Source organism: Bos indicus x Bos taurus, chromosome 16 (assembly GCF_003369695.1).
Source record: "Bos indicus x Bos taurus breed Angus x Brahman F1 hybrid chromosome 16, Bos_hybrid_MaternalHap_v2.0, whole genome shotgun sequence".
NCBI lineage: Eukaryota > Metazoa > Chordata > Mammalia > Artiodactyla > Bovidae > Bos > Bos indicus x Bos taurus.
In genome coordinates this window covers 55,891,873-55,916,680 of record NC_040091.1, presented here as the reverse complement: position 1 = coordinate 55,916,680, position 24,808 = coordinate 55,891,873, and the positions used below count along the sequence as shown (strand labels likewise).

The 24,808-nt window shown below is 44.7% G+C and overlaps 1 protein-coding gene across 3 annotated transcripts in view; it reads left to right on the top strand.

The window, feature by feature from the left end:
* Nucleotides 1-24,808, top strand: part of TNR (tenascin R) — a 487,688-nt gene that overhangs the window by 389,037 nt on the left and 73,843 nt on the right. The window contains exons 3-7 of one of the 3 annotated variants that reach the window (XM_027565404.1): nt 4,314-4,844; nt 7,319-7,795; nt 14,167-14,430; nt 18,207-18,322; nt 20,625-20,775. In XM_027565404.1, coding sequence (XP_027421205.1) covers nt 4,346-4,844; nt 7,319-7,795; nt 14,167-14,430; nt 18,207-18,322; nt 20,625-20,775 — 1,507 coding nt within the window. In that variant the 5' untranslated portion in view covers nt 4,314-4,345. Of the gene's footprint in view, nt 1-4,313; nt 4,845-7,318; nt 7,796-14,166; nt 14,431-18,206; nt 18,323-20,624; nt 20,776-24,808 lie in introns of those variants that run through there. The other 2 variants (XM_027565405.1, XM_027565406.1) reach the window with 2 other exon arrangements.

Genomic DNA, 24,808 nt, shown 5'->3' with positions numbered 1-24,808 from the left:
GCCCCGACTCCTTCTCTGACCCCACCCCCCAGCTGCTTGCTCATTCACTGGCCTCCAGTTTCACTGTCACTCAAACTCACCAGGCCAGCTCCTGCATCAGAGCCCTCATCCTTGATATTCCCTTTGCCTGGAACGCTCTTCCTCAGCCGTCTGCTAAGCTCATTACTCGCTTCCTTCAGGTCTCTGCTGAGCAGTCACCTCCTGGGACCAGCCTTCCCTGGCCAGGCGTTATAAGATATCCATGTGGCTCTACTGCCCTGGTGCCTCCTCTGCCTTCTTCTCTCCTTTTCCTCCACTGCAGTTACCACTTGCTGACATAGCACAGTGTCATGATGAATGTTACATCATCATGTATTAAAGTATCATATAATATGCACTGTATCATATATTACATACAATACACAATATAACTGTAGGTATTTATGTGTTGTTTGCCCTCCCCCTACCACTCCTTCCCCCTACACACACACTTAAATATAACTTCTGTGAATAAAGAACCAGTGCAATAGTAGGTCCTCAATAAATATCTGTCAAAGGAATGAATGATAAAAGAACAATATCTCCGGAGCTATCACTTCCCTGGACAAGAATGCTAAACTCCTCCCTCTCCTATGACAGGAATTTGAGTACCTTCAGCAACCTCACCTCATGCGAAGAGTTGACTCATTGGAAAAGACTCTGATGCTGGGAGGGATTGGGGGCAGGAGGAGAAGGGGACGACAGAGGATGAGATGGCTGGATGGCATCACTGACTCGATGGACGTGAGTCTGGGTGAACTCCGGGAGTTGGTGATGGACAGGGAGGCCTGGCGTGCTGCGATTCATGGGGTCGCAAAGAGTCGGACACGACTGAGCGACTGAACTAAACTGAACTGAGCAACCTCACCACCCAGAAGTCATCAACAGTGAGTGCAGGACAGAACAAAACAGCCCCCTGCTCGGCCTAGTCTGGCCTTCCCAGGAGGCTAAGTGGTAAAGAATCTACCTGCCAAGCAGGAGATGCAAGTTCGATCCCTGGGTTGGGAAGATCACTTGGGGAAGGAAATGGCAACCCACTCCAGTATTCTTACCTGGAAAATCCCATGAACAAAGGAGCCTGGTGGGCTATAGTCCATAGAGTGGCAAAAGAGTCAGACACAACCTAATGACTAAACAACAACAGCCTAGTCCATCTGTGCTTGCTCACTGGACTCTTTGCAACCCTTTGACTGCAGCCTGCCAGGCTCCTCTGTCCTTGGGATTTTCAGGCAAGAATCCCAGAGTGGGTTGCCACTTTCCTCCTCCAGGGGATCTTCCTGACCAGGGATAGAACCGGGTTCTTGTGTCTCCCGTGTCTCCTGCACTGCAAGCAAATTCTTTACCCACTTAGGCATCAAGAAAGTCCCATAGTCTGTATTGCAATTAATGAAGCCTGACTCTATAAATCAACTATACCTCAATAAGTAAGTAAATAAATATATACACAAATAAATAAATAAAGCCTGAGTCTAAATAAGGTTTTGGAAGTAACAAAAAATCACACTGTTGACTAATTCATAGTCAGTTTGGTTATTGATGAAAGTCTTGCGTTTTTCACAGTTAAAGCTATACTTTTCTCTCTACATATAATTTTGTAGCTGTTGCTTTAGACTTAGGTGTGGCACCTAACGTTTTTCCCTTTTAATTTTCCTGTCACTGATCTTCCTTTTCATTTCTTTCACTTACTTATTGAGTGTCTGCTCTGTGCAAAAAGCTATGTTAAGTGCTATGGGTGTTACATGATAATTACAATTCTTAGGAAAAAAAGCTGTTCAGCTATATCAACATGGATCAGACAATCCAACTCTAGTTTAGCAAATGAGGTAGCTAAGACTCTTAGCCTTACGTGTAAATGTAAGTGTAAATGTAAGTTAAATTACTTTTATCAGAAGCTTTCAATGATATAAGGGCAGATGCCACTCCAAGGATGCAATGCCTAGAGCATCTGAAAATGGGAAGCCTAGTAATGCCTCAGATAGAAGGGCTTGGAAAGAGCTTTGAGTCATGAGGGCAGTTTGGTTCAGACATGTCACTCCATCTATCCTTAAGGTTAACTCACCTCATCTGATGTAACCAGGGGATAGCCACCTCTCCCATCATTCCAGGAACCTCACACTTCTTTGAACCAGGGCATGGTAAGGTTGAACTTTCTGCTGTCAAATGATGGAGGGGATTTCTCACATGTTCCAGTGATTTCAAGGGAGTCCTTGGATAGGGGAAGAACCGGGCCGTCTGGCTCTAGAGTCTGGAATGGTAATAGCTCTACTCTGCTCTGCTTCCTCTTCATATTGGAAATGAAGATTTTAGTCTAATATGTAACATAGGAAATGTAATATTGGAAATGGTTTTCATAATTGTCACTAATATAGATTACTCTTAATAAAATCAACCCTCAGAAATTGTCCAGTTGAACCGAAATTGAAGAGAATAGTGAATAACTTGAGGATAATGCAAAGATATCAAGTGACTTGGAGAATGATTCAGCCTTTTCTCACCGGGCATTTACTCACTAATTCACCTGTTTATCCATCCATCCATGTATCCACCCACTTATTCATTCAACAACCATGGCATTAAGCACTTTTGCTGTCTTACACACATATTAAATACTGTGGCTAAAATGTGTGCTGCGTGCTCACTCAGTCATGTGACCCCATGGACTGCAGCCTGCCAGGCTCCTTTCTCCATGGGATTCTCCAGGCAAGAGTACTGGAGTGGATTACCATTTCCTTCTCCAGGAGATCTTCCTGACCCAGGGATCAAACCCCGTCTCCTGTGTCTCCTGCATTGGCAGATGGATTTTTTATCCACTGAGTCACCTGGGAAGTCTATGGATAAGATGTGGTCTGACCTAAATTGACTAAGCAGTTTGGGTCCAGTGGGAGGAGGTAGGAGGTGGGGCTGGCAGGGGCAGAAGCAAAGGAAACTCATGGTCTAGTGTGGTAAATGCTCTCAGAGAGGGTTTCTAAGGAGTTGGGGATGAACTTAGCCGGTGCTGGGGATGCTCCTTAGCTTCCTAATGGAACAGGAATAAAAAGGTGAGAGCAGAATGCTTCGTGGAGGAAGAAACTGGCTCTAGTCCTAGCAAAACTTTCTAATCTCAATGTTCTCGGGAAGATCCCAGAACTAACGCAATTTCCATCAGAGACTAGAGAAAACTGAACATTCTTTTCAGGAAAAGCACTGGAGCATAGCCATTAAGAACACAGGTTTTGGAGTCAGATCTGCATTCAAATCTTAAGCTTTCTAGGCAGAATTCACTCCATTACAAGATGGAGACAATCATAACATTCAATCATAAGGTTGTTTTGAGGGTCCAGTAAGATCCCACGTGAGGTGCACAGCACAGTCTGTACGCAGTATACATTCAGTTGATGTTAGCTGTCATTCATTGCCTTCTTCCCAAACTCATATATATACTTTCACTCTGCTCCTTTGTCCTTAATCTTCTTAGCTCTAACGTTACCTTTAGAACCGAAGTCTGTAAGCCTCTTTTCTCTGTTACATAGGGAGTACAAAAGAAATATAATTTCTGTAAAACTGATTTGCATTGTAGTAAATTTATCATGCTTCCTGGTTCTTGGTGACTAGGTAACCAGCAGAGGAGCTAATTCATTATTTTAGCAATTCAAACAGGACCTCGGAAGAAAGGCACCCTGCGGTCACGAAGCGCTGGGACTGTACTAATGAGAAGATTAAAAAAAAGTTCAGCTTACACAGTTCCAGATAATCACAAATGTACCCAAGGATTATTAACAACCACAATTACCTGGAACAAGATTATCTGCCTGCTTGGTTATTCTAAAGTCAACTTGTATTTGAGTTTACAAGTTATTTTGAAGTGGCTGGCGGGGCCCCATCCTAATACACATCTGGGGAAATATGAGGGTATGCCTGTCTTCATGGTACCCAGCATCCTAATTCTCACCCAGAAGTGAAATGAAGCTCTGAGTTCTCCTAACCACAGAGCCCCTGTCTCGAGTCCTTGCAGGTCCTCTTTGTTGGAACCACCTGCCCAATGAGGGGCCAGACTCATACGTTCTAGATAAACCTTTTGGAAAATCAAAATGCCTTACTGCAGAAGCAGCGTCCATTCTCAGGGATTTCTCTAGAAGACAAAAGGCCCTGGGCTTTCATGACCCTGGTAGTCACTTCCCAAACATCCCCTTAAAAAGCTTCACTGCTATCCTTTAGTTTTGTGGGACTGTGCACTGCACTGTGCCCAGGGGCAGGTCTCAGAGGCCATCTCTTTCATCCCCTGGTTTCTCTTGCATATTCCATGCTTTCTGCTGCAGGCTAGTCTTGAACCCGGAGCTCTACTGAGAGGATGGGGGCAGACAGGGAGACAGTGGTCTTGAAGAACGTGCTCATTGGCATCAACCTGATCCTTCTGGGCTCCTTGCTCAAGCCCTCGGAGTGTCAGCTGGAGGTCACCATGGGAAGGGTCCAGAGACCAGCGGTGGAGGAGGAAGGAGGCGCTGCCAGCTACAACGCATCTGGCAAGGAGCAGCCGGTGGTCTTCAACCACGTGTACAACATCAATGTGCCCCTGGATAGCCTCTGCTCCTCAGGGCTGGAGGCCTCGGCCGAGCATGAGGTGAGCACCGAAGACGAGGTGCTGACGGAGTACACGGGCCAGACCTCAGACCACGAGAGCCAGGTCACCTTCACGCACAGGATCAACCTCCCCAAGAAGGCCTGCCCGTGTGCCAGCTCGGCCCAGGTGCTACAGGAGCTGCTGAGCCGAATTGAGATGCTGGAGAGGGAGGTGTCTGTGCTGCGGGACCAATGTACCAGCAACTGCTGCCCAGAGAGTGCGGCCACAGGTAGAGTTCTGGAGCTTACAGCCAGTCTCCGCAGGGGAGGGAGGGTGCTGAGCAGACGGGGAGAGGGAATCTGGGTGATTACACCAGTGCCTGAGAAATCTGGCACCTCTTCACACAGAGGGGAAAAAAAAAAGTGCCCTGGTCTGCAGCTGTCTGTTAATATGCCTCTAAGATCTAAGTATGGTCCTTCCCCAGGGGATTCGGCATAGGGACTCTCTACAGCGCTTAGCCAGTCTGAAATACATTAACCTAATTTGGGGGGGATGAGTCAGGGAATGGTACATCGGTTCAGCACAGCAACTGCTGTGGCAAGCAGGGAATTTGATGTCTGTCTTCATTCATCTTTGGTTTTCACAGGCTGTTGAATTGATATCTATCCATGTTAACCGGAGGGACTAAAGAATGCAGGCGCTCTGTTCACTCCATCTCAGCCTTTCTCCAGTCTGAGAAAATTACAGTCATTAAAACCTCAGAGGACCTGGCCCCATCTTCTCCGGCAAGCTGGAAGTTTCAGCCCCTGCCCCCTCCACCAAAACACGGGTCTGTGCATGCATGTGCGTGCACACGCACTCACAGAGCTTCTTACAAGCCTCTCCCCAATCCAATCCGGAACTTGGATATCTAGCCTCACCCACATCCTAACTACTAACACTTATGAATGACTCTTGACCTCTCTGGGAGAAGTCAGCTCATCTTCAGGGCCAGACTTCCTGACTTCATGTCCTATCTCTGCTATTTGCTAGCCTGTGACTTGAACAAGTTGCTTAACCCATGCGTTCCTTTTCCCCTCGACAGACTAGAACAACAAGGAGCTATTAAATATAAAAACCTCCACTCAGATGAAAGCCCGGCCTCTGGTAGGCACTTCATATTCAGTAGTTATTATCAGCAGATCCCCATGAGCAGAAAGTGTGTTCCCTTTTGTGCCCAGCTTCTCTCACCCAAAACAGTACCTTCTACCCATTTGATTCAGTCTGTAATGAGAAAAGGACTATGTCTTACTATCTTGGGTTCAAGCTCTTACCTCTCTAGGGTCTAATATCTCAAGCCTTGCCCAAGGATGAAAGAGGTGTCAGGAATGGCATTTTAATAGGGAGAAATGGCCCACATGTCCAGAGAGATGTCCAACACATTCATTCTGAGACACCAAGACTGGGGGTAGTCTTTGAGAAGAGAAATATTTCTGGGGTTTTCTCACCTCTTCCTCCTTATAACCAAAACTATAAACAATCTGAAACTGAGGACAAAGTCCAGGTGTTCAAACTCTCCTTCCTCAGTGAGTTCACTTTTTCAGTGGAGTTGGGGAATACAGGAAAGACACAGGTGTCCATGGACATGGGTCTTCAATGCCTGGGAAGCTGGTGGCTTCTGTAAGTGGGCTTTTTTTTTTTTTTTTTTTAACCAGCTTCCCACCAGGTTCCCTGGGAAGATGTGAAAAGATCTATAAGGAAGATCTATGTTAACCAATGTCAGTATAGTATCCTTTCAGGCCATGGGGGGAGGGGGTGCATGAAGTGGCAAAATTAAACAAGGACATAACTTACTTGACTTCCTATCCCCAAGGCCAAGTGCCGAGAAGGATGCCAAGCAAGTACTGCTATGGTGTTCGTTTAATAAGTTTGTTTGATTCATGCTGGACAGATAAATTAACCACTCTAGTTATTGCATGATAAAGCCTAGGGCCGGAGATACGCGTAGAATCCTAAAAAGATCACAGCAAACAGTCACCAAATGAGACAAATTCTGGGAAACCTTTGAAGTGACCCTGGAGCTGAGCTGTGAAGGATGAGCAGTTAGTTAGATGGTGGGAAGGAGAGGAATAGGAAGCATCTGCAGCACATGTGATCTTGACCTGCCTCACAGGCCTGATTCTCAGCCTCCATCCCCTTGGTCCCCTTCAGTCCCCAGTGCCAGCACCTGGGCGTGTTGGTCAGGGACTGCTCCCAGGCTCTGAGAACCTCCTTGACCTGCTCAGGGTAGAGAACGGACGAGCCTAAGGATCGACACCCTCCAGGGACAGCCCTTCAACCCAGTTGAGGTGTGGCTTGCCCTGTGGCCAGAAGACCCTGCAGGACTGAACCCAAGTCACCCTCCCTGGGCCTTTGCCTGATAATATGCTTGGCTTGGGCTCCTCCCTCCCTGGTCTCCCCTTCTCCCCAACCAGTTTTTTCCTGGGAGCACCTCCCAATTAGTCACTAGGGAATCCAAGCCAAGACACACTGCAGGTGAGCTCCTAAAGGACAAGGGACCCAATCTCACTCATCCTTACCCTCAACACTATGCCAGACATACACAACCCACATTAGGTAAAAAGATTCATGAAGCTGTTGACATGCCAAGCTAGCTTGAGCTTCTCTCTCAGCAACACAAATTTGGTCAGTGAGCAAGCCGAGGTCTTGGCCTGCCCCCCTCCCCGTACCCCACTGCCAGGAGGTTTCACAGCTGCCCTTTGACCTTCTCCTTGGCCATTCCAGGACAACTGGACTATATCCCTCAATGCAGTGGCCATGGCAACTTTAGCCTGGAGTCCTGTGGCTGCATCTGCGATCAAGGCTGGTTTGGCAAGAACTGCTCGGAGCCCTACTGCCCCCTGGGCTGCTCCAGTCGGGGCGTGTGTGTGGACGGCCAGTGCGTCTGTGACAGCGAGTACAGCGGGGACGACTGCTCAGAACTCCGGTGCCCAACCGACTGCAGCTCCCGGGGGCTGTGCGTGGACGGGGAATGCGTCTGCGAAGAGGCCTACACGGGCGAGGACTGCAGCGAGCTGAGGTGTCCCGGGGACTGTTCGGGGAAGGGGATCTGTGCCAACGGTACCTGCCTGTGCCAGGAAGGCTACGTCGGTGAGGACTGCGGCCAGCGGCGGTGTCCAAATGCCTGCAGCGGCCGAGGACACTGCCAGGAGGGGCTGTGCCTCTGTGAAGAGGGCTTCCAGGGCCCTGACTGCTCAGCAGGTAGGGAGGGGGGCTCCGCGGGGCCGTTGGCAAGGGCGGTCCAGCCAGCTAGCAGGAGGCGGGAAGAGATATAGGAGGGAAAGTGAATTTAGGCCAAAGAATTGCCAAATGGGTCGTGCTCCTCTGCTTTCCGAGAGAGGTGATGTCTTGAGTCGATCACAGTTGACAACATGGGTTTACGGGGAGAAGAGTGGAAACCAGAAAAGGTCAAGTTTGGGATGAAAGCTGAATCTTACCCCGAGGCTGGAACAAAGTCAATGGTAATAATGGAGACAGCATTTCACTGTCCTTAAGATGGAAGAAAGCGAAGAGTCAAGGGACCCCTTAGGCAAGGGACCCCTCTCTAACTCAGCGGACTTCCCAGAGCTCCACCCACTCTGAAATATTCCCCTTTCCTGTTGCCATATTCTGAGGACACTCCTTTCACAATGCTAGTTTATGAGATGGGGCATAGTCTGTGATAATCAGACTCACTGGGCACTCTGGTTATTTTGGGAGCTTCCATATGGCAAAGTTATTAATTTATGAAATGATCTAGAATCCACATGGATGAAAGTATTTACAGGCAAGGAATTACGTGTAAACAGGAATAAATTACTAAAGACCTCCATTAAGCAAGAACTCACAGTCTAACTAGAACGCTATGATTCAGTTTGTTCCAAAAGACATATAACAAACTGGAATCAATCCCACATGTGTCTACATCATGAAACCAACACAAGGGTGATGTCCCGAAAGGAGGCCCCAAGTCCATCAGTGAGAACATACCAATATTTCATTGGAGATCATTTTCTTTTGCCTAAAATCAGATTATTTTTCATTATCTCACTGTGACTGCTCGTCATCTTCTAAATCAGTGACTGTCTCTGATAAATTTGTATTTTAAACAATACAGATTGAGTGATTGATCTTCATCCTTCTCATTCATAGTACAATCTGTAACAGTCGGCTCAGAGGGCTCATTGGGAAGATTTAAAATAAAAAATAACAAGAAACAAACATTATTAAATCTTCTGATGAGTTGATTCTAGGAATTTTTCTGATCAGATTTCTGACCTCAGTTTAAGCGGGAGATTCTGGGAGGTCAGGTCTTTTATTCTTGAGCATCAGCAGTGATTCCCACCTACGTACCAGAGCAGTCAGACACGTCTTCTGCACCTGCAACTTAAATTTCTTTTGAAAGATGAATGCAACAAGGTAAAGAAAAAAAAACAATTCACTGCTTAGGAAAAAAATGTTTCTCCATTTTCCCCATAGTCAATGGTTTCATGCAGCCTCACACTTTTGTTTACTGAATATCTTTCTGAAAATATAGTCATTATACCAATTGTTCAGAAGGAAAATTCAAGCAGAAATTAAGCTGCATCATTTACAAACCCAAGGTCACTAGTAATTGCTGGAAAGGGGACGCTGAAGCATGATCCCAGCTCTCACTCACAGGACAAGGCTCTATGAGGCCCCATCAGAGGACACTAAGGGTTCTTCTGGGCCCTTCTTTATGTGTGGCTGCTGCATAGTTCACATTCTTCTTAATAAAACTTATCTCTGTTGGGTTGTACATACCTGTCATGTTCTTCCTGACCCTCCTTTTCCACCAGGATGGGTTCATTTGCAAATGGAAACTTAATCGGATCCAGAGTACAAACTGAGCTGGAGATGACCCTTCTGGTCACGTGGGGAAGACTCAGCAGCTGCTAGCGTAACTACAACTAGGCTGAACTCAATCCATGAGCCACATGTTACCTCCAACACGTTACCTCTGTGCCGTTTGATTGCGGAAGACTTTTGGACAACCAGATAAATTACTTTATAGGTTCCCAAAGCACGTGAGGAGGGACAGTTGCATAATTTCCATCTGTTTCTATAGCAACCATGGAGCCACCACTCATTGCTGGAGGTGCTGCTCTCAATGCTTGTCTTTTAAACCAAATGCCATGGGTCTCTTCCAGAGAAGTATCTAGGTCATTATCTAAAGTGCTACTTCGCCTGCTCTTGGTGAGAAGGCTCCAGGAGAGGGGCTGTTTACCGGCTGTTTGACATTTCTGGCCAGATGCGCACAAGCCAGTATTACTATTCGTCTCACCAACAGCAGGAAGAGGAGGAGAGAGGAGAGTGGGAAGGTGAAACCGAGGAGAGCCATAACACACTTCCTGACTTTCCTTTCTCTCTGGCAAGGGTATGGAGAATGGAGGCCCATTGTGCGGACTTCATTCTGAGATCCCTTAGCCTGCTAGAGCTTGAATGCAATTGAATAGAGTTGACAAGACCACTCTACTTGACTCCCAGCCTTGGTCTTTCTCACAGTGGGCCATGAGACCAGATCTCAACCTTTCTGCCTCTACTCTCTGGCCGGGTAAAGATAATAGAACAACAAAAAGAATATGAACACTTAAACCAGGCCTTAGAAAGAAGCTACTCGGGGCTTCTCATTTTACAAACTGAAAAAGCAGCAGTCCTGGGAGACAGGAAGATTTTTCCAGAGCCAGACAGCTAATTAATGGCAGAACAAGAATAAGAACTCTGGTCTCCTACCAACTTCTAGCACTCTTGAATCCTCCCTAGGATGCTAAGTAGAGTGGAATTGGAAAATAAAAATGGTAAAAGCCACATGCATAAAGAAATAGTCTTTTGATATGAAAGCTGAGCTCTGTCAGGTGATAAAAAAATATTAAGTGTTGGAGACAGGATAGGGGTGCTTGTTCAACCATTTGTACGCATGTGCCCCCAGTGAAGGAGGTTAGTGTGGGAGGAGGCCAGTGAACTGGTCACAAGTCCCTGTGAAGAAGCAGGGTGAAAGAACCACCAGAGTTGGGGCTTGAAACAATCTAGAAAGCCATTCCTTGGACTTTGGTCAGACATGCAGAGATTCATCACCATCAGCCTCTGTGTTGGCCAGCACTGCAGCCAGTCCCAACTTTGGCACCCAACCTCACTCACTCCTCTGAGCAAGACACTTCATGGAACTAATTCCAACTGCTCTCACCACATATATGCAAAATTGATGCCAGATCTAAAAAGTAAACAGCATGGCATCTTTGCAGATAAGCAACTCCAGTTCCTCAAGCTACAGTTAATTCTTTTTAACTGCCTGCTCATCCATAAGTTTCCAAGTTGGAGCCCCAAATAAAGCAAGACTAAAAATACTTTGTGTGGTTTTCCTTTGGTCCAATGGTTAAGAATCTGCCTGCCAATGCAGGGCATACAGGTGAGATCCCTGCTCTGGGAAGATTCCATATGCCGTGGGGCAACTAAGCCAGTGTGCCACAACTACTGAAGCCCATGTGCCCAGGGCCCATGCTCTGCAACAAGGGAAGCCACCGCAATGAGAAGCCTGCCCACTGCAACAAAGAGAAGCCCCCGTCCACAGCAACTAGAGAAAGCCTTCATGCAGCAAAGAAGAACCAGTGCAGCCAAGAATAAATAAATAAAAGAATATTTTGCATTAGCCCCACTAAATTCCTTGAATCAAGGCATACGGCTCTTTTATAGTTTGCTTTCTAGTTCAATATCATTTAATTTTATAAGAATTATTGACACCCAGTGTATACAGCATCTGCTAAATTATAGGGTGAGTGTTGATGGTCTCTTCTGCTGAGCCACTGCTCTCAAGAATGCTTCTTCCACCATGGACATTATTGCTTCTTTCTCATCAGGCATGAAGGTTGTTTTTCCCACCATCCAGGCTCAGGTCTCAAGATTAAAAATTTGCCAAGCTAAGTTGTCAAGATGAGAAAATCTTTCTGCAGCCTTTTAAACTTTAAAATCCTCAAATGTGCTGTTTGGATCATTTTCTATTGTCATGATTAGCTTTATTTTCTGGAGAAAGGAACAAAAAATGAATTCACCGACTTGTTCTGAATGCCTAAGAATTGTTGGTGACGGAATTTGGAATGGCCATTTCTGTCACCATGACAGGAGGAGTCCCACATTGGAAACTTGGAATTAATGTGTTGAATCACAAAAGGCAGGCACTAGAGAATCCTTCTTAAAAGAGGTTTCTGACCACTAGGATAAGCACCAGTCTGGAATTTCCATCCTAAAAGATAGTCTGAATTATTTGCTGATGTAGTTTATTTTTGAGGCTCTGTACAAATGAAAGAAAGCATTTGGCACAATCCATAACCCATCCTACAAATTGTAGGGGGAAGAACATCCAGGGTAGAAAAGTGTAGACTGAGTGTAGAAGACCTTCGCTTGATGATCAGTTCAGCTATGACCCAACTCCCTTACTTTGGGCAAGTCCTTTTGCCGGGGTCTGTTTCTGCATTTGTAAAGTTGAAATAATTATATCTTCCCAATCTACCTCATAAAGCTGCTATTAAAAGATTTTTAAAAAAAAATTCTAGTTAGATGGTGCTTCATAGACCAAGATGCTATGCAAATGTAAGTTGTATTGCACACTGACTTAGAGTTCCTAAAATCATTGCACCTGGGTTCAAATCCTAGCTTCTGTATTCGATTGTGTGACCCAGTTTTCTTCTCTGTAAAACAGGGGTAAAAATAATACTGATCCCATAGTGTTGGTGAGAGGATGAGATGAGAAAATCCATGTCAGAATGTTTAGCCTAGTGCTTGGTGCATAATAAATAATTAATATAATCATGCAAAATACTGTTGGTTCTATATATCAACTGTTCCTTCTTTGGTCCAAGAGTCATTCGGTATACATTATACAGGCTAACCCAAAGATCTTAGTGGAATTCATAGCTCAATCATGTCAGAGTTAGAAACAATACAAGCTTACAAGCTATTTGAAACTTTATTTAAATTTCATTTACATCCATCTAGCTATATAAATTGTTAAAAATAATGTTAATTTTGTTTGTTTTGGTCAACATATGACTTCTTAAATCACAAGAAGTTCTGCTATCTAGACTGTTTCAAACCATGAATAGTTCCTGAAGCAAATGCCCAGTACTGCAAATATATGTTCCAAATGCCCATCATATGAGTCTTCATTTCTGCCTCTGATGAGGATTTGAGGTTGAGCAGCATAGAGAGCAGGCACTTTCCACTCACATGGCCCCGTGACTAGCAGTCCTCAGTCCTCTGCTTGTGTAAAGGGAAAAGAGTGAGAATTCTCAGAAAATTCAACACCAATGACAACACTTAAGCTAAACAAAGCCTCCACTACATATAACTTTATAAGTTAATTATGACTACTTAAATACTGGCCTGATCTTTGATTTCATCTACAGGCAGGTCCAATTACAGGCACACTGGTATTAACTTCCTAATTGGTCTTTAAGTTTCAATTGTTTCATACCCCCACTACCACTGAATCTTCACTTCCCCAGGGAACCATACATGAAGGCTATTGAATAGTCTTTGAGAAGTAGAACAGGAATGCTCCTTTGTCATCATCCCCTATGTCAAGGTTAATAAAAATTTGTGTAACACAAGTTACATTTCCAGAGTAATCTGATAACAATTATGTATTAAACTACCAAAAATATTAGCTAACATATGCTGTTAAATATCTAACAACTAGCTCTCTGAGGGAAAAAATAACAAGCTCCACTTTGTAGCATTTGCCAGCTCCCATGGTATAAATACTCCCACCATAGCCAGTTTCAAAGTACCAGCATGAAGTCACTAAATGTTGAGCTGGGAACAGCTGTGCACTAGAATACAATCAAATAGTACTGGGTTGGCGAAAAAATTCATTTGGGTTGTCCACCCAGTTCATGGAAAACCCGAACGAAATTTTTGGCCAAATATTTCTTCCCCAGTGGCTCAGTGGTAAAGAACCCGCCTGTAATGCAGAAGACATGGGTTCGATCCCTGGGTTAGGAAGATCTCCTGGAGGAGGAAACAGCAACCTGTTCCAGTATTGTTGCCTGGAAGTCCCATGGGCAGAGGAGCCTGATTGGCTACAGTCTATGGGATCGCAAAAAGTCGGACACGACTTAGCAACTGAGCATGCATGCACTATTTCTACCAAAGACATACAACACAGGTGAATTGCCTTAAGGGCACAGATAATAGTATAATGCAGTGAAGTCGTTTGCCAGTGATGAGTCTGGAGTATTTATTACTTTTGTTCTTAAGGTAATTATCTAATTCTAAGTTTAGACAATTTCATGTTTCACAATGACTATTTAAAAATGTCTTGCAAAATTTGACAACTAACTTTTCCAAGCCAGTAGGAGCAGGCTCCAGCCCACTACTAACTCAGGGCCCTGTAGAGATGAGAGTACTGAGCACAGAAAAGACAAGAACCTGCCTGCCAAGGGACTTCCTGATCACTCCAAGTCAGTGGGCTGAGAGCACACAGACAGGGCACGTGGGGTGAGAGGTGAGGAAGTTGAGTCCAGCGTGGGGAAGGCAGACCTCTGAGCTCATGCTATCTGTGTATTGCCTCCTGGTAGTTGCCCCTCCAGAGGACTTGCGAGTGGCTGGTATCAGCGACAGGTCCATTGAGCTGGAATGGGACGGGCCGATGGCAGTGACGGAATATGTGATCTCTTACCAGCCGACGGCCCTGGGGGGCCTCCAGCTCCAGCAGCGGGTGCCTGGAGATTGGAGTGGCGTCACCATCTCAGAGCTGGAGCCAGGTCTCACCTACAACATCAGCGTCTACGCTGTCATTAGCAACATCCTCAGCCTTCCCATCACTGCCAAGGTGGCCACCCGTACGTACCATTTCCCCCTCCTGCTTCATTTTTCTTTTCTCCTACATGAGATCATGGGCATTCATGATGGTAGTGTCTTTTCTTAATTCTTCAGGGATGCCTGCAGTTATCATTGCTCTCAAGGGGAAGGGCTTCCAATGTGACCCACTTAGGAAAGGGCACATCATTAAAAAGACACTTCCAAAAGAGCAGAGTTTCCACAGCCCAGACAGCCCCTATCTATTATAGAGCCAAAAGGACAAAAAGTACTGTAATTGTTGAGTTTTGACTTGTTATAAGCTTGAGTCTGATTAGAAGTCAAGGAAAGTATGAGACTTACACAGACTTTGAATCTAGTTAGAGATTCAAAACCAGCAGATATGAAATAGGACATATAATAAGCAAGTGCTAAATGGTATATCACAGATGGCGAGTGTATAGCACAGTGGGAAAAAAAATCTTATTTAAAACCACAACTGAAAACACCCACTTCTCCTCAGAGAGAGGTGGCATTATGTCTTTGTAATCTTTTGTTTAGTAAAATACCCTGATGGTCCATTTCGATTATAAACATTGAATCTCTAAAGCATCATTTAGGAAGAGTCAATGGGCAAAAGAGAGACACAGAGCATGCTAAACCCTTTTCTATGAGAAATGGAAGTTTCTCTTTTTTATTTATAACAGAGGAACTGCTATAGGTATGTATCTATATTTTGCATGCTTATTTAAGAACAGAAACGTTTTAAAAGATTGCATATCAACTATTAACATTAGTTACATCAAAGAGCAGAATAAGAAAGAGATAGGAAAGGGCTTTTATTTAGTTTTCTTTATATACTTCGGAATTCTTCAATTGTCTTTCCAACCCCACTTCTCCAGCTCTCAAATGCCAGCTGGGCATTGTACAATTCAATTCAACTCAATATCTATCCACCTGGAGTTAGCATCAGATCCAACAAGCTAAAAATCTCAGTCTCTCAGGGCTGCTTCCACATCGGTTTTCAGCCACGGGTCCCAGGTTGTCACAGGTCCTCTGAATAGCCAGCTCTACATTTAAGGGGTTCCCACAACCCCTCCTTAATTTGGTAACTCCTTAGAACTCACAGAGCTCAAGAAAGCACTTTGCTCTCTATAACCAATTTCTTAGAAAGGATGCAAGTCAAGAACAGCCAAATGGAAGATATACATAGGGCAAAGTATGGCGTGTAGGGTTTCCATGTTCTCTCTGCACAGTAACTCTCAGTAACTCCACGTGTTCACCAACCCAGGAGCTCTCAGAACCCCATTGCTTAGGGCCTTTATGGAGGTTTCATTATGCAGGCATGATTGGTAAAACCCCTAGCCATTGGTGATTAACTCAAGTCAGCCCCTTTCCCCTCACTGGAGGTTGGGGGCAGAAGTTCCAAACCTCTCCCTAAATCACTCTTGGGTTTTTCTTCAAACCAGCTATCTAGGAGGCCCGGGCTACCAGGTATCTCATAATCATACAAAAGATACTCTTTTCCCTCTGGGGATTCCTAGGGTTTTAGGAGCTGTTGTGTTAGGACAAAGACCAAATACTTTTTTTTTATTACATCACAGAGATTTTAGTAGTGGCAGGAAACCAGAACAAGATGTGACCATGAAATATCAGCCCCTGGGTTGGTAAATGAGACTTATCACCAAATATGGGATGAGTGATCCAAGTCCATTTGGTGTAGGTCTCAAATGACAAGATGGTATTTGGGTAACAAATGCCAAGAAAGTTCAGAATAAGAAGAGGTTGAAGTAGGAAGGTGGTGTTGATGGTTGGAGAAGGCAATGGCAACCCACTCCAGTACTCTAGCCTGGAAAATCCCATGGACGGAGGAGCCTGGTAGGCTGCAGTCCATGGGGTCGCTAAGAGTCAGGCACGACTGAACGACTTCACTTTCACTTTTCACTTTCATGCATTGGAGAAGGAAATGGCAACCCACTCCAGTGTTCTTGCCTGGAGAATCCCAGGGATGGGGGAGCCTGGTGGGCTGCCGTCTATGGGGTCGCACAGAGTCGGACACAACTGACGTGACTTAGCAGCAGCAGCAGCTCATGGTTAAGAACCCGCCTGTCAATGCAGGAGACATAAGAGATGGGGGCTGGGTCCCTGGGTCAGGAAGATCCCCTGGAGGAGCTCATGGCAACCCACTCCAGTATTCTTGCCTGGGAAATCCCATGATCGGAGAATCCTGGAGGGCTACAGTCCATAGGGTCGAAAAGAGTCAGACGCGACTGAAGCGACTGAGCACACACGCACCAAGGAGAAAGAGTTGGCTTGGTAGGCTTCGTGGAGGCCAGGGTCTTGAGTTGTGCTGCAAGCATAGGGCAGGCAGAGGGGAAAGGATTTAAGAAGTCATTTTGTCCCCTTGCTTCTCAGGTGACAAAGATCCTGTTAGAATATTGGACTCCCCCCTCTGAATGCTGACTTTTTTTAAATATGCCTATAATTATCTCTGTTTATATCTGACCTTTTTTTTTTTTTTTTCTTCTTCAATTCCTCTGGTGCCTGAGAACCAGTTTAAAATATCTGCAGTGATCGCGTAGAGAGGCAGGTCACCATCTGCTACTTTCCCCACGTTGCTCTGGGATGAGTCACCACAGCGAGAGCCTGGCCCGACTCCCAGGCCTCTCTGCTCTGATCCGCGTGCACCACGCGCCGTGGTGAGGTTTCCATCTCCCGTGGCGTTTATTCTGCCGATTCAGGGCATCCCCTCGGGCAAGCTCCCAGGTGACAAGGACAGAATCATGTAAACTCACCTGATGCACCTTCAAGTGGGTTCAGGAGCCGCCCTGCCTTTCACCAAGAAGGAAGCTTTCAAACAGGAAGGAGGAGAATCTGTCCATCTTCCAATGGGAGGGTCCCAGGAGAGGTGCAGCTAAAAATGGGATCAGGCTCCCTGGAGAAGTGAGAAAAGTCGTGCCGTCGTATTTCAGGGCTGGTAATTGGAACTCCATTAGGACCAGTCTACTTCCACCTGTGTGCGCATGTGTGTGTTTGGGGGCGGGAGGGGTGGGAGGGTGTGGGGAGTGGAAAGACAGGGAATCAGGAGAGGAACTAAAAACAAGATTGAGGTGAAGGTGAGTGAGGGAGAGAGGGAAGAGAGAACCAAGCAAAAGCTGGAGAAAGAAAAGCAGGAACTCGTGGAGCGAAAGCAGAAACTCCAGTATCTGTTACTGTCCCTTATTTACACCCTTGCTTGGCTTGGCTACACATTTTGCTATACAAAATGGAAATTTCAGGCCATCCTAGAGGTGGCGATTTGAGCTAAACAAGATATTCTTAGTGCACAGTATGAGATGGAGAAAAGCGTTCCAGTCTCTGTTCTGAAGTTGGCTTGCTAATTCTCTCTGTGCCCCCTTCTCCCGGGTGTGAGAAGGAACAGTGACATTAACCTTCACACCGCCTCTCGGAAACCCTTAAAGCCTCCAAAGATGGCCTTTGGTTTCTCTGAAAAAGGCATTATGTTAAATGCCAAGACTCAACACCTTAGTAAGGAAAGGGAAGTGTGACTTTTGGATTTTAACATCAACCTATTATGGAACAGAAAGCATAAAAAGTACTTCTTAGGTGTTCATTAGGGTTACTCCTCTATTTGCTCACACTGAGCGCCGACACCACAGTGCCTGGGCCCACCCCTTGCCTGGAATCCAGCGCTTCTGTAATGAGGTTGGGATAGCCCATCACACGCCACGGCATCCATGGCGTGGAGGGAGCCCAGGTACTGCTCTCTGCCCCTGCCAGGGCTAGCCATGACACCATCACCCACATTGCTGTGTTCCAGATCTCTCCACGCCTCAAGGGCTCCGATTCAAGACGATCACAGAGACCACCGTGGAGGTGCAGTGGGAGCCCTTCTCATTCTCCTTCGATGGGTGGGAGATCAGCTTCATTCCAAAGGTAACCCCCACCTGTCAGATGGCCAAACAGCCTGATGTGGCATACCCACACCCTCGACTTAGGATTGGGGCAGCAAAAAAGCCACCCTCCCCCCACACACACACACAATCTCTGTCTCTCTCTCCATGCCATTAAGGACACAAGGGGGCACTTGGCGGGCTACAGAACATTTCTTTCACAAAGGCGTGGTAATGACTGATTAACAAGAATGGCCCCAAGCCTGGTACCCAGGCCTTGGATGACAGGAGAATGAGGGAGCAGCCATGGCCCAGCTCTCTGCTCAAAAGGCTTTACATTTTTAGCAAGTTGCAACTTCAGTGAGTCTGAAAACCTAGACTTTCAAAAAGTTGGGGCTTCTCTCTAGGACACAAGAAAAGCTAAAGCCAATCAGTCTCATAGTCAACCCACAGCTTCATTCTGTGCAGGCAGAGGCCCCAGAAGTCGGCCTACGTGGTTTCAGGCTCTGAAAGTCAGAGATGTAACACAAAAACACCATGCATAACCTAGTCATTGAGAAAAATGTTCCTTAAACATTTTGAGCTGAAAAGGATCTTAAGATTTCTTTCCATTCATCAAAGTGGTATTTTATTTTATTAATCTGAAAATTAACGTATCTAAGTTGCCAGAGGTGCCTGACTAGTTCTAATTTTCTAGGAGTTATTAATGCGACTGATGTTTTCCCTAGCTATATCACTCATGAGGGCATATATATATATATATATACATACATATACATAAAATGTTTAATCACATTCCTTTCCTTTGTCTTCATCTTTCAATATCAAAGGGCATTTTTTCAAATCATTCATCAGACTTAATGACAGATGACACATTTTTGGCTCATAAGACTGTGATTTTACCATTCCTTTTACTTCAAAATTCTTAGAGGCATGGATTGTTGAAACTACAAAAGACTTTCAGATTCACAGAGAATGACCCTTCATTTTACATCTAGTTTGTTTAGTTTATAGAGAATAAGACTCAGTGAACTTAAACGATATCAGACAGCTGGTTGGTGGCAGGCTTAAAACAAGAACCTGATCTCCACTTCTTATTCCAGGGCTCTGTCCTCTGAACTGGACAAGATACCTCTTTCTCTTGTGGGGATATAGTCATGACATGCCAGGCGAACTACATCTAAGCAGATATTCTATATATGTAGTTTCTTATATGTTTTATCTGCATTAAAATGGCCAAAGAAGTATGGTGGGCAATTGGATTCATAACAGAGCAGAGAGAATCATGCCGCTCTGCTGCTCAGGCAAGACAAAACAATGCCAGGATTGCCTGTTTTACATCTAATATGTAAATTCCAAATGAGAGTGGGGCTAGCCAGGGCTTACCTAGGTCAAATATACAGCCACATACAATAACTGTATGCTCTGTAGGTTGTGGCTAGTGGGAGGCACTTGTCACATTGATTTATAAGAGTATGGATATAAAATACATATAGGGCACTCCAGGTGACATGAACAGAGACCAAAGATTATAAGAAAAGGACTGTGCCACAAAAAATAGCCCTCTTGTCACCTCCACTTCCAGAGACACAAAGAGAAAACGTATAAGAACAGGCCAACAGACAGACAGGTGGGCAGAGAGACGCTAAACCCTGGACTCAACATCATGTTGATCTTTTTCGCTTCCTCTTTCACCAGTGTGTCTCTTTCTTCTCTCCTTTGTATTATTCTTTGTTCTACGCTTTTCCTCTTCTTTGTACTCCATGGTTGTATCACTGGTTCCTAACTCATCTGGGTAAAAGGGAAACAAGACAATGACAGATGTGCAGCCAGGGTAACACTATGAGAAACTCCAGACACAGCAAAATAATAGCTCCAGCTCATTAAAAAACTCAGAACATCTCAGTTTGAAATATGTTGTCATGTACATAAAGATGTTTACACACATACACACACAACTAGACTCTTCTAAATAGCCAAAGGCATGCTCACCATGATAAATGCCAAAAAAAAAAAAAAATCTGATAGGTGGTAAGTATCAAACATTTCATTTTTGGCAAAAATGTCTACATCACCTCATGACTAATTTTTATTGGCAAACTCAGTAGAAGCAGGGGAAGCCAAAGAAATGTTCTTGAAAATTGGTTCTCCCTTTGCCAAATCCTCATAGAGTGGTGGCATTCTTCTTGAGCCTGCTGGGAGCCATTCCTGGCCCCAGACACTCAGCTGTCAGCCTAGAGGGCAGAGAAGCATTTCTCATCTTTAACTCACAATCAGGGTCCCATCCTTTCCCCTCCTATTGATTTCCTCTTCTGGTTTCTCTGCTTCTCCCTTCCTTCCACCAGAACAATGAAGGAGGGGTGATTGCCCAGCTCCCCAGTGACGTCACATCCTTCAACCAGACGGGACTAAAGCCTGGGGAGGAATACATTGTCAATGTGGTGGCTTTGAAAGAGCAAGCCCGGAGCCCCCCTACCTCAGCCAGCGTCTCCACTGGTGAGTGCCTCCAACCTTTCTCCCTCTGACAACCCAAGGTTCACTCAGGAAGAACTGCAGACTCAATCAAGAGAGACAAAGGGATGCTAGGACTTCTCCCACAGCTGAAATTAATTTTGGTGCCTGGAGATGGAGCTTATTCCACTAGATGCTTAGGTGAACATCTTCCTTATTCTTGCAAACCCAGAAACCCAGGAGAGTATTCTATGAGAAATTCTTTGTTCAGATCTCCAGTGTGTCTGTATTCTGATCTTACTCATTAAGAGACTTCATTTGTCAGCCCCTAATATCTTGAGCTTTGGAACCAGCAAGAGCTAATACACTCTTGCTTATTGTGAGGCGTGCAGAAAGTCCTAAGACGCTTCCCAAACCTCGATCCATTTGACAATGATGAACGATAATACCTTCTTCAAAGAAATGACATGAGGATTAAATCAGATAAAGCACACAAAGTGATTAGCACTGAGTTGATGACAGTGTTTATACATTCACTCAGAGAACACCTTTCGAAGTGACAGAGCCGGAGGAAACACATCATTCCAAACCAGTAAGTGTAGGTTGGGTCACTGTTCAAGGTGACAACTTAAGTAGATTATTATTTCATCTCCACAGTTCCTCTCATGCAAGATCATTATATTTCTATGTTTGAGTCATTAACTGTATCACATTTTGCTTTATTGTTTCCTTAGCTAAAAAAGGATGTTCAACCTCAGAGCTGTAAATTAACAAATATAATGTGTGTGTGCGCCCTCAACCAAGGATTTCTCAAAAGTTATAAATAGCTTCTGGTATCACTTTTGGTTCTCATTTTATTGATGGAGGAGCTGAGACTCAAAGGTTAAGCAACACTCCCTGTAACAGAGACTGAGTTAGGCGAATATTGGGAGAGCTTTATTTTTTTATAAACAGAAACTGACACCTAAGAAAACCAGTCATGAGTCCAGGGCGAAGGCCAGGTTGGCCAGAAAAGGGAACGACAACACTATATAATGAGCCCATGTTTATGGATTAGTGATTCATACTTTGTTAACTGGATCCAAACTAAACAGCCTCAGGTGCTGAGGTTTGTGCTCAGTCAAGAAAACATTGGTTTAAAACTATTGTGGCACCAGATTATGCTTCATTAGAGCCCCAGGGTTCCGTGACAGCTCCTCAAGGCAAGGAGGAAGTAGAGATCCCGGCCTCTTATTACTCCCACTCCCATGTCCCTCCCACCTTCCCACCAAGGCAGTTAGTTCCCCTTTCATCTCTTTTATATTTTGTACAATCATTTAAGATTTTCTTCTTTTAAAAAAAGAATATGACCCCCCCCTCCTCCCCAAAAGGCTTTAAACCCAAATATGTTTTAGAAAAAACTATAGCCATAAAACTAAACGTGCTCTGTAGGACTCTCTCCAGTGGCCAGAGTTATCCCCCAGTTTTGCTTCCCAAGGTTATGCTGAACCCTTAAGAGTTGGTTAGGTAATTCATTCTCCTCTTCTGATTTGGAATGTTTCAGGTCCCTAAATCATTTCTGAGATTTGATACCAAGAAAGTATTAGCAGAAAACAAAAAGCTAGAAGAAGATGGTACATAAAAGCGCAGAGAAGAACGTTACAGACATAGGATGCCTTTCTTCCAAAACACTGACACGCTTAGAAGAGACAGACTCTGCTTTAGGCTTCTACCTACACCACATTTTGACAAAATTGGCAGTCTTTTTTTTTTTTAATTTGGAATTTTCTTAAGATTAAAATGAAAAGCTCCTGATCTTGTCATCTGTGGTAAAGCCAGGCCAATTTTTTTTTTCCAATTAGGAAAAAAATGTCCTAGTTCATATTTTGAGATTGTGTACAGAATCACAAAGAAATGGAAAGAAAAATATTTATTCCAGTTTACCTTTTGAGGAGGATGTGTGTTTGTTTAAAAATTAGGGCCTAAATTGAAAGCAAACTGATACCTTCTTGACCGGAATGGGACATGGCTACCCAGTGGCCAACTGAAGGGCCGAATCCAAGGGTGGGTGCAGAAAAGATGGTTGGCTCTCAGCCCCATCTGCTGTTTTTAAGAAACCATTGTTTAATTAATTCCTTCTGCTAAGGTCTGATCCACACCAACCCTCTCCTGCAAAGCTCTGAGTCCTTGTCGGGCACGCAAGCTGGCTTCTTCCAGTCGGGCCATTTTGGGAATTCAAATTACAAGACCTCCTGCAGCCAGAGGCCTTGGCGCTTGCCTCACAATGACACTCTAATACAAGCAAGCATTATGACTAGGATTGGGGGATTTAAAGAGCTGATGGAAAAAGCCTGACATGGTCATTAGAGTTTTTGTGACTTTTTTTTTTTTTTTCCCAAGAAGCTCCAGTTTATTGAAATGCTTCCTTTTCTTTCTTATGACTGTTGAGAATCATCTCTTTATTTCATTTACTCAGCACCCATGTACTGAGTGTCTACTATGTTTCAAGTATTATGCTTATTCAGCTGCTCGGAGAACATCTCCCCCATCTCATTATTAAATTAAATGAAATTTAAAAGCCCAAATTATCTAAAACCATGAAATACAGCATGAAGGAAAGAAAACATCTGGATGTATTCTGTTAGATCTCATTATTACTCCAAATATGAAAACCAGAACACTTTAACTCCAAACCAGGTGGCACCAAAACCAAATGATCTGGTGATTTTTATTTTGGCTGGTGCCAGACCCCAAATCCAAAGCTGTTTAATAGAGAACAGGACTAGGCTAGACCCACAAAGAGAGGGTGGGGTGCCCAGGGAAAGGCCCAACTCAGAAAGACTGAGAGGCTCAAAGTCAGGCTGAGACAGTCCTGAGGGGGACACCATCCTGGAGACAATCGAGACTGTGATCCGGTGAGGACTGTTTAAAAAAAAAAACACAATCTTAGTCAAGACACTCTGGTAATATGGAAGAAAAATGGTCATAAAGTAGCTGAAGCAAAAAAGAGAATTTACTGGAAGGACACAGAGTATCTCATGGAACCCCAGGGCCTGAAATGCATCTGAGTCTCACAGAAGACTTGAACCAGGAAATGGAAAGTCAAGAATCAAGTTATTCTCTATATCTTTCTAGAAGTGCCACACGGCCGCTCATTTCTGCTTCTCTCTCTTCGTTTGCTCCTAAAATTCTGCACCCAGGTCCAGTGTGTATGTGTTTGGGGGAGGGATCTCCCACACCAAGCAATTCTGTTTCCCAGCTACGTATCCTACCATTCAACTCAGTTCTGACACCATCTACCATCTGAGAGCATCAGACTCCGCAGGTTGAAGCCTCCTTTAAGACCATCCTCCACTTCAGAGGCCAAAACAAACCCAGGTGTTGTCACCTGTCCTTCTGACTGACCGGCTACAGATTACAGGTTCTACGACTCCCTCTCTGGGTTTCAGCAATTTGCTAGAGCAGCTCACTGAACTCGGGAAACCCATGTTCTCACCAAATTACTGGTTTATCACAAAGGATATTTAAGGACACAAATCAACAGCCATATGAAGAGATACACAGGAGAGGTCCTGAACAAAGGAGCCTCTGCCCCCATGGAACTGGGGTCCTGTCATAGCGGTACATGGAAGCATTCTGGTTCCCTAAACTGGGAGCTCTCTGAACCCAATCCTTTTGGGGTTTTATGGAAGTTTCATTACTTGAGCATGAGTGGTGGACTGACCAGATGTCATGAGTGAGACTGCAAGTTCCAACCCTCTAATCACCTAGTTGGGTCCCTTGACAACAGGCTTCCAAACTCGATTCATTAACATAACAAGAGACAGACAACTTTTTTACAGAGAGGAAAAGGAAATTGGTGGTGTTTTTTGTTTTTTTAAATGGGGAAAGCTTGATCATGTTTCTTTTTTTTTTTTTTAATTGGAGGATAATTGCTTTATAATGTAGTGCTGGTTTCTGCCATACAAAAACGGGAATCAGTCATAACTATGTATATATCCCATCCCTCTTGCACCTCCCTTCTAGCCCCTCTAGGTCATCACAGAGCACCAGCCTGGGCTCCCTGTATGATACAGCAGCCTCCCAGTGGCTATCTGTT